This window comes from Triticum dicoccoides, chromosome 3B (assembly GCF_002162155.2).
Source record: "Triticum dicoccoides isolate Atlit2015 ecotype Zavitan chromosome 3B, WEW_v2.0, whole genome shotgun sequence".
Classification (NCBI taxonomy): domain Eukaryota; kingdom Viridiplantae; phylum Streptophyta; class Magnoliopsida; order Poales; family Poaceae; genus Triticum; species Triticum dicoccoides.
In genome coordinates, this window is record NC_041385.1 from 131314541 (window position 1) to 131325455 (window position 10915).

Sequence of the window (10915 nt, forward strand, 5' to 3'; positions counted from 1 at the left end):
CCAGGATATTGTTTCTTGAGATCTTCTGAAGTGGTTTCAGTTCTGGATTTGTTTTGCTGCGGTGTTTATTTGCGCTGGTCGCCAACTTTGACAACCAGTGTATATGATATGCTGCTTTGCTCCCTATATTTGCACTGGTGGCAAACTTTGATGCCCAGTGGATGTAATATGTGTAATAGTCGTGATAGCCTAGCATAAGTTGCTTGCTTATTTATTTCCTTGTTGTCTTGTTTATTTGTTTGCTTGTAGTCAGTGCAGTTCTTTTTCCGCGGTTTGCTAGTAGCTGCAATAACCTATTTTTTAAAACTAGGCCACAATAACCATGGGCTAATATTTAATGTAGTGACACTGGGCCTCCTATGGGCCGTAGAAACAGTGGGCCTTCTACGGGCCGTAGAAACAGTAGGCCTTCTATGGGCCGTAGAAACAATGGGCCTTCTACGAGCTGTATCATCAATGGGCCTTATACGGGCCATATGATGATAACGGGCCATCGTTAATAGGCCGTATTTGATGATGCTATGAAAACGGCCCAACGTATTAACGGACCACAAACGGGCCGATGTAACCACGGGCTGAATTTGGCCCACAAGCAGAAAATGACAGTAACGGGCCGTAAGTAAATGAATGTTGGAAATTAGTCCAAGAATAAATGGGCTCTGAGAAGGCCGAAAGATAACATTTGCTGGAAACGGCCCAATTGAATAACGGGCCCTTAATGGGTATAAAGTGATATACTGTTCATTACGGGCCAGTTTCACCACGGGTCGTTAATGGGTGTAAAGTGATACACTATTCATTGCGGGCCAGTTTTACCACGGCCCGTTAATAGGCCAGGAGTTACATAGGGCCTCATATGGGACGAAAGACATCATGGGCCATACATGGGCCAGAAGTGAAAATGGGCTGGAATCATATTTGATGGTCCAGATGACGCTACTGGAACTAATTCGGATAGGGCGTAACGGGCCTTGGGTTAGCGGGTTGTAAATGGGCTACATGCGAACAGGCCGTTAACAGGCTTTCCATGGGCCGGCCCGCCACCTTTTGACCAAGTCAAATGGGCCGGCCTTTTCACAGGAATGGGCCTCTGTTGGGCCGTGCCACGTGTTGACGTATCATAGGCGCCTTCTGTCCAACGAGTGGATGACATCTGTCCCAACGATGAGCTGACACGTGTTTCCTCCAGCCAATGATGATTTTACACGTGGAAAATCCCCATTGGTCGGGGCTGTTAACGGGTTATCGGATCCAAAACCCGACCCGGTAGCTTAACGCCGTTCCGTTACGGTGGATGCCACGTGTCGGTCACCCTTGACGAAAGCACTTCTGTGACGCGCGATTTATCGTCATGGAAGTGGACACTTCCGTGATGATAATTTTGGTAATGTCATGGAATACTTCTACGACAGCACAGGTATGACTATCTTGATTCTATCATAAATTTGTCATGGATGTACATGCATGACAAAAAACGCGACCTACTGTGACAAACACGTATCATCACGGAAGTGTATTTTTTTGTAGTGGTGCACAATGCCCCACGGCGGGCACCAAATGTCGGGGGTTGGGTGCGACATATGCCAAGGGATGGCTTATTATGGTGGGAGCGAGTAGAACGTCCCTGGTGCCCAGAAGCGGGATGAGGCATAGACACGAACGCCGGCGGACTTTACCCAGGTTCGGGGCTCTCCTAGGAGATAACACCCCTAGTCCTGCTCTGCGGGTCTCCTCATGATCACTAAAGGCACAAGTGATACAAGTTGCTCCTCTGCTGTGTGCTAGAGGAAGGAGAAGGCAAGGCTAGCTCTCTCCTGCCCTAGGTATGTGGCCGGCCGTTGGGCTTGCCGGCTCCCAGAGGGCGGAGCTTTGTCCTGGGGCGCAGCAAGGCGGAGCCGGCCCAAGGTCTTGATGAATTCTGGGACTCGGGTGAGCCTACCCGTGGCCCATTACTCCGACAGGGTTGCTAGTAGTGTTGATTACATCTTGTAGTTGATGCTAGTTGGTTTATTTGGTGGAAGATTATATGTTCAGATCCTTAAGCATATTCAATACCCCTCTGATCTTGAACATGAATATGATTTGTGAGTAGTTACGTTTGTTCTTGAGGACATGGGAGAAATCTTGTTATAAGTAATTATGTGAAGTTGGTATTCGTTCAATATTATGAAGATATGTATGTTGTTATTCCTCTAGTGGTGTCTTGTGAACGTCGACTACATGACACTTGACCATGTTTGGTCCTAGGGGAAGGCATTAGGGAGTGATAAGTATATGATGGGTTGCGAGAGTGATAGAAGCTTAAACCCTAGTTTATGAGTTATTCCATAAGGGATTGATTTGGATCCATATGTTTCATGCTATGGTTAGATTTATCTTAGTTCTTCTTTCGTCGTTGTGGATGCTTGTGAGAGGGGGTAATCATAAGAGGGTTTCTTGTTCAAGTAAGAAAAACACCCTAGCAATGGTCCACCCACATATCAAATTATCAAAGTAATGAACCTGAATCAACAAAACATAATGAATGTGACTAGACGAGAATTCCCATGTGTCCTCGAGAATGCTTTTCTTAATATAAGAGAGACTTTCGGGTTGTCCTTTGCTACAAAAAGGATTGGGCCACTTGCTGCACTTTGTTACAATTTTCAATTGTTACTTGTTTATCTTGCTACCAAACTACTTGTCACCGCTACTTTTAGTACTTGCAGAGAATACCTTGCAGAAAAACGCTTATCATTTCCTTCTGCTCCTCGTTGGATTCGACGCTCTTACTTATCAAAAAGACTATGGTTGATCCCCTATACTTGTGGGTCGTCACCAACATGTTTAACAACACCATAAATAATCTTGATCTTATTGAACTTCCCCTTCTCGATAGAAGGTTTAAATCGTAGAACAAACATGAAACACTTGAGAGAAATGATTGCACATTCCTAAACCTAGGATGTGGTCAAGTTTTTTTGAGTACCACGGTCTGTCAGACCATGTACCACTTCTAATATCGGTCGACACAACTTTCCCCATCCCACACATTTTAAATTTCAGAATTCACTCTGTAGTATGGGTGTCCTATACTTAATGTCAGACCATGTACCAGTTCTTGTAATTCATACTGAAGACTTTGCTTGTGAACCTCTTCGTAGCATGGGTGTCCTATACTTAATGTGAATCTTGGATTCACCAAAATGCCTATAAAGTACGAACTAGGATCTTGAGGAGTGCAATAACTAGAAAAGTTGTTTGTAGGGACCATCATTCATCATCTGCTTGTAGCCAAACCTAATACATAAATAAGGTCAAATACTATGCCTAAAATAAGCTCGGTTAAAACATTAGTCCTCTCAATGACTTTTCCATAAATCATCAAAACCAACTAGGGTAGTGTTGAGATGCACTTTCGGTATCACATCCTCACCCTTGTCGCAAACATACCTAGGTCTACCCCTATCCTCATTCAAACTCCCCTCTTCGGCCTTCCACCCCATACTTGACAAATGTGATATCTACCATTTGCAATTGTGCATCATCCTGCTCTCAAAAGATGGATGTCTTTCCTTCCTCTCCACCGTGTTGGACCCCCAAACTATTCCATATTTTTCTTCTCTCCCAATGATGTCATCGCTGGCATGGACAAACGTAGGTGATTCTTTTTTTAGTCTGACAAGCACTCTTCTTCTATGGCTCAATGCCTAGTAGCCTAGGACAAGTTTTGTACCCCCGGGGAGTCAGGTGGTCCAGGCCTCTAGGGGTTAAGAACACCCAAGCACAACTTCTTTGCCTAATGATGAAAGTCACTTTCAAATTCTTACATGGTCCCAATTTTCCCTAGAAGGAATGGCTACTATCAGATTCTCCCCTACACAATGGCCACAACCAAAACAACTCCTTAGAAGAAAAAAAATTATACACAAACACTTACATAACTGAGAGCCTTCTCACAGTCCACTATTGGTGATGGTTCTCTACTTTCTTCTGGCTAATTCAATGGGCTTTGCTAGACCTCTGTCGTTGGCATTCTGGATCCTTTACTGCCCAACTCCACATATCTTGTGGTATATGCTATCGAAGACCAACAACAATTTTTCTTCACCTGCCCAATAGCTCGACATATCTCATGTGCCATCTCCATTCGGTCAAAGTTCATGCTCATTGGCAACATCTAGTCTTCAACAGCGCTGGTGGGGGTGCCATCCTCCATCAACCCCTTCATTATGTGGATAATACTATGGAAGATCTCGGACGCGCGAAATGCAAAGTGCTTCAATCAACAGACCTTGACAGTGCTACTACTATCAACAATACTATTGTTGACGATTTAACCATGTGGTCGCATTATCTCAAATCAAGTGAGCCAAAGGAACATGGCATGGCATGACTTCCTCTCTTCACATGGTAATAATGAGCAAAATTTTAAATATATTCATGTCAGGATCTCCCCCTCCCCCTCTCTAAAAGTTTAGAAGAAAAAAAGTGTTGTGCACACATGCCTATCCGCACAGGTTCTCGCTAAATGTGCATGTTTTGTGTCACGTAGCTTGTGCTGCACTGGTTAAAGGCTAGGGCTTCTTCTGTGCTAGTACATGAAATCCACTAGTTGGTTACCTGATTCCATCTACACATGTTGGGTTTGAAAAGCTATTGCAAGCAGTCACCATTCATCATCCACTTGTATGTCACATGACATTCACTGAAATAACCAGAAAAATTATTTGCTAAGATGTGTGTGTACTGTGTTAGGAAAATAATGAAGGAGATCACCTCGGCTAACTGGCCTGCATTCATCTAGAGGAGAATTTTTCATGACAATTTCCTTCCCATGTGCCAAGTCGCCAGGAAAATTCACCCTAGGAAAGAGCCAACTCGCTAGCATGGCCCTTCTTGTTTGAAGTTTTACGCGCCAAAGGATTCAGCCTCAACCCTTACTTGCATTGATTTAAAGGTCCTATTTCCAATTCCTTACGGGCTTGGTGGCTTGATTGGGTGTCAATTCTCCTCAGCAGCGAGCACTAAGGTAGTGGTAAATGGAATACCTGGGAGGAGTTATGTGCATGCTTGTGGATGACACCAAGGAGACCCTATATCCCCTCTGTTATTCGTGATTCCGATGGATGCTCTAACTTTGATGGTCACCAAGGATAGCAAAGGAAGAAGTGATTCACTTGTTCATGGGGGTCTCGCTGATGCAACGCTTGTCCATCTATGTTGACGACATTGCTCTGTTCGTCAAGCCCTCGCCAAAGGACCTGAACTTCTCGGGCATGTGCTACAAGATTTCGATGAAGCATTAGGGCTATGTGTTAACTACAGAAAACCCTCCGTGATTCTCATTAGAGGGGATGCAGAGGATCAGCAGCGGGTGGCAGCCATGCTGCATTACAGGATTGGGGAATTCCCTTGCAAATATCTGGAATTGCAGATAGCCGTCAAACAACTCACGAAAGCGGAACGGCAACTGATGTTACACCAAGCAAAACAATTTGTCTCTCCATGGCAGCAAGGTTTGATCCAGTGTCTGGGGTGACTTGTGTTGGTCAAATTTGTCATCGCTGCTAAACCAATACACCACCTGATGGTTTTGGACGCTCCTGCCTGGGTTTTTGAGGAGTTAGACAAGTGGATGCGTTCATTCCTCTGGGCGGCGAAGGGTGGAGTGAATGGCGGACAGTATTTGGTGGCCTGGAATACCATATGCAGGTCGACTTGCATCGGAGAGCTAGGCATTAAGAATCTATGATTACAAGCTTTGATGCTTCGAGTTTGATGGGAAAGTTGATAACCTTGTCAAGATCACGGTTGGAGATGGCCACCGAATTTTGTTCTGAGGGACCGCTGGATACATGACATAGTGCCAATGATCTACAACTACGTGGAGGTTCATACCCGGAACATAAGGACGGTGAACCGGTTCAAGTGATCTGTCATTGCCTCTGTTCAGTGGGATCCGTAGACAACTGCCACTTTTGTGTGGCCCTGTGCCACCTCGGGCGTGTATACAACGCGCTCGGTGTATCAATGGCTGTGTCAGTGACTAGAAAGATCTCCTTTCGCTGCATCTATCTGGAGAAATTGGGCACCTTTGAAGTGTAAATCTTTGTCTGGCTTGCGGCACAACATCATCACTGTAACTCATATCACTGTGCCAACCATGGTCCGCAAGACCAGACTTGGACTTGTTATACTTGCCTGCAGGAGGAGGACAGCGTCGAACATATGTGCAATGCTCTACGATACAAGATATGTTCCTCTCCTGGTGGCTTCGCTCTAGAACTAATTTCAGCAAGGCGGAAAAACGCGGCTTTGACCCCTTTTGTCGTTGCTACAGCATGGTTCCTCTGGAAGCAAAGAAATCCGCACGTCTTCAACAGAATATACCAAGTTAGAACTCCTGTTCAGCTCCAGAACCAGATCCTCGGAGAGATTGCTGATTGGAAAGATGCAGGTGTTAAAGTAGGAGGTCTCCACCGGTTTGTGAGAGAGTAGGCTAGGACTTGGGTGGAGTGGTGTGGGTTCTTTGCTCAGATGTTCACACCCGGTGCAAACCTCTCGTAAATATCTTTGCTTTCTTCTATAAAGATATGGTACGCCATTGGCGTACTCTCAGAAAAAAAAACTTGTCAACCATCGTCAACTGTATATCATTTCGGTGCTTATTCAGGTTACACACACAGGCTTTCTGTGTAACATCTACAAGGTAAAGACACTCAACCAACAAAAACGAAACAAGGTTCTATCTCTTTCTGCGCCGCTGCATCTTTTACAGGTGTATATAGAACATACATAGCAGCGATATCAGTAACACAAATATGCAACAACACCACAATGATCCTTGTTGACCAGAGCATGGTCTCTTGTCTGGTAATAATGACCAGAAAAGAACTGGTAATGCAGGCACTATTATGCCGAGACAGCCTGCAGGTTCACAGCTTCCATTCAGCAAGCGCGAAAGCCGGTGATCGCAATCCGCAATCAACAGCAGAGACCAGAAGGATAGTTTCAGGTTGTTATGTACATGGTGCCAGAAGAGTGAGCAGTATGGTCACAAGGCAGGAGCTTTGTGCCAAGAGACGCAGACAAAGGGCAAGAGAGTTCTGGAAGGGAATCACATGTACCTCTAGTTCATGGGACTTCTCCAGCAAATAAGGATCAGATATTGGAGGTTCCAATAAACTGACTGATGTTGTTGCCACCTTTCATATGGTGGTTCACAACTTCAAGGAGCATCATGATTCATATCCATGGAGGGCTCGTACGAATTGGGATGCACAGAGTCCTGGTTCTGGGGAGAATGGTCATCCCGAGCTCTGCTTCCAATTGGCGGGGAGTTTACAGGGCCATTTCCTGAACACTGAACCAGATGGTTTGAACGGGAATTTTGCTGTGAAGGACTGCTGAAAGCATTTGAGATGCCCGCAGTTCTTGTTTGGTCGGTTTGGTACAGCTGAGAGTCAAGTGCAGCCGCCACATTTCCAAATGAGAAGGAGTTGATTTGGACATTTGCAGAAGGAAGACCATATGCTGGCTGTGGAGTTGGATGTTGGGAAGACCCTGCCATGCCGCCTCTGCTCTCAATCTCATTCTGTGTAAAGAAGAGAAGCATCAAGGACTTGGGCCAGATAACAATAGCAAGAACTAAAGTAAACAAACAGGGAAATATCATCTTTTGAACGAGGGCACAAGTTAATTCATGTATTGCTACCAGCAGCTTTAGCATTTAAATGGGCAAATGAATGATTTTGTGATGTTTGTCTATCTTACTCTGAACCAAAAAGAGATGCCAATTCTCTTAGTTAACGAACACATGCTACATTTTGCATCCGAGACAAGGCATTGGCATAATATGTAACCTAGGGTTTAAACAGATTAAGAGAATTGGTTGAGACAGGTTGATATTCAGTAAAAAAAAAAACAAGTTATTCATATGACCTGCAAGTAAGCAAGTACATCAGCAACAGACACTCCCGATGCTTCTTCATGCTGACTGGATATCCACCGATGGGCACGCTCCTGCCAAAAATCCAAGGCAAGAGGTTGGATCAATTGAAGCAAATTATTAGCTGACAGTATGTGGTACTACATTGAAGAACACGAAGTGGTGATCTGAACAGATTCCACCTACAACTTACATGCCGCTCAGACAAAGACCTTACTTACCACTTACTAGAACGCTAAGTCGATTCCTGTCATCAAAAGGTTTGTGAAACCTGAGTTGCATACATGATTATATATGCAGCACATTGCAAACCCTTTACTCTTTAGAACTGATTGTGTGCACTGTGTTGAGCTTTGGGCTCTGCACTAGTCTCTTAACCCACTTGAAAACGAACATTACCACCACACTGCCCCGAAACGTGCCGCGACATCAAAAGAATCGCAGCGCCATTAGCAGCGCCAACCGAAGCACCTCTTACTCCCATAGAGATCACCGGATGGCACGCCCAACTGACGCTGTTGATGCACTCTATAATATGCTGCAGCTGTTAATTCTCCGATTCTCTTCAGCTCCAATGGTGTCGCACAACAGTACACCACCATCTTGGCAAAGTACCAAGCCGTGCATTTTTCTTTTTGATTATATCTGGTTTTCTCGCCGCACACCGAATTTCTACGAACAGGTGACATGCTCCACCCAAGAAGCCCCCAAATCCCAGCACCACACCAAGAATCCTCGGCCAAATTCAGCAAAAGGACCCAAATTCTCAATCCTAAACCACCGGGAATCACAAAGAACTTGAGGCGGAGCCCTATCACCCTCTAATCCCCGCATAATTCGCCATTGACCGGACCCAAGAACTGCCAAGGCAGGATCAGACGACGCGCCAACCGATCAATCGGGCAACCGGCGGAAAACGGAGAGGCGGGGGAGGGGGTTGAGTTTACGGACCATGGCGTGGCGCTCGCCGGCGATGAAGGAGGCCTTCTGGTTGGCGACGGCCTGCGCGTAGAGCTGCGAGAGCGCGTTGGCGGCGCCCCGGAACGTGTGGTGCACCTCCGCCTCCGCCTCGTCGTCCGGACCCCGCTTCTTCCCTGCGTGACGCGCCGCCTCCATCCGGAAGATGGCCGGGGTACGGGCCGGAGAACCTTCTGGAAGCTCTCCCCGGAGCAGGGGCGAAGGTGAAGGCGAAGGTGGAGATGGAGGACGAGAGGAAGCGTCTGATGGCAGTGCGATGGTGTCACGTATGGTGGTGGTCCACGCCTTCGCGGGCTGCCTGGACCGGGCGCCCCTATGTCTCGCTTATAGCGACACGAAGGGAACCCTCGCGTCAAGGGCAGCACGAAATGGGCCAGCCCAGGTATCTGGAGGCCACAGGATCGTTTTTTCCTTTTTTTATGTTTTTCCCTTTTTTTATTTTCGCTATCAGATTTATTTTTTATTTTGTTTAAACTTCCAAAAATTATAAACAAATACTCCCTCGGTTCCCAAATATAATATGTTTTAGCTTTATTCTAAATTGAATGTATCTAAACATGTTTCAGTGTGTAGATTCGCCCATTTTAGTTTGTATCTAGACCATATTGAAATATCCAAAGCATCTTATAATTCAGAAAGCATGGGCATATATTACAAAAATATACTTCAAATAATGTTTTGAAAAATGTTAATAATGCATTCGAAAAATGTTAAATGTGTATATTCACCATGTATACGAAAAAATATATGATGTGTGTGAAAAAAGTTGATCGTGTATTTAAAATATGTTAGTCAAACATTTAGAATAAAAATGTTAAGCAAGTATTTGAAAAATGCGAAATGTGTATATAAAAAATGTCAATCAAGTATTAAAAATGTTAACCTTGCTTTTGAAAATCGTTGATCAAGCTGTTCAAAAATGTTAAATATGTATACAAAAAATGTTTACCCTGTATTCAAAAAATGTTAATTTCGTACCTGAATTTTTTTAAGCAAGCATTTAAAAAATAAATTGTTAAATGTCTGCAAAGAAATATTGACCATGTATTAAAAAATTAATCTTGTATTTAAAAATATTAATCATGCATCTGAAAAATATAAAAATGTGAATAGAAAAAATATTAACCAAGTATTAAAAAAATTAATCTTGTATTTTTTAAATGTTAAATGTTTATTAAAATTATAATAGATATATACAAAAATGTACAATCTGTAATGAAAAAGGTAGACATAAAAGAATATAAGATCTTCTTACTTTTGTGTTTTAAAAATGGTCAAAGTGCATACAAAAAATGGTTCTTATTTCTTTGCAAAAAATGTGGAATGTGTACTAAAAACCAAAAAAAGAGAAGGAAACAAAGAAAACCAAGAAATAAACAAAAAAAAGAAAAGAGTGACAACCGATAAAGAAACAAGTTAACAAAGAAAACCGATAAAAACAATGAAGAAACAAACAAAACCAAAGAAAAAGAAAAGAAAAACCTAGTTATAACCTAGAAAGAAACAAAGAAAAAAGAAGAAGAAAATAAAAAAACCATTCAAATAGAGAAAGAACAAAGAGAACCCGTGAAAAAACAAAGAAACAAAAAAATGGAACTATGAAAAAAAGTGAATATTTTACCTCAAGTTGGTCGCGTCTTCTAGTTTTCTACGAGCACTATTGTGCCACACTGGCTAGCAATGGTACTCAGCATGAAGGAGACCTAAGTTTGATCCCTCATTCTCCCTTTTTACTTATATTCTCTTGTTCCGCACGAGATCTAATCAGTCCGCCCATTACTACGGACGCTTACTGCGAGAGCTTGTTCCATCTCCATTGTGAGATATAACTACTGCGCCCTAGACATGGTGATGATGTGCCATGGCCAGGTTTATTTAGTTGGGCTTTCTTAAAGAATCTATAAGGGACGTGTTTGTCCCAAATCCTATTCAACGCTTTAACCGCCACTTATATGTGTTCGGGCAAAAGTATCGCACCCTCCCACCCCACCTTGGACTCAGCTCATG

At 43.7% G+C, this 10915-nt stretch overlaps 1 protein-coding gene across 1 annotated transcript; it reads right to left on the reverse strand.

Moving 5' to 3' along the window:
- Positions 1-6601: 6601 nt before the first annotated feature.
- LOC119275150 lies at positions 6602-9192 on the reverse strand. The gene is made up of 3 exons (XM_037555950.1): positions 8882-9192; positions 7924-8004; positions 6602-7576 (listed from the first exon to the last, which is right to left on the reverse strand). The coding sequence occupies exons 1-3, from the start codon at positions 9044-9046 to the stop codon at positions 7211-7213; spliced, it is 612 nt and encodes a 203-aa protein (XP_037411847.1). The 5' UTR covers positions 9047-9192; the 3' UTR covers positions 6602-7210.
- Positions 9193-10915: the final 1723 nt, after the last annotated feature.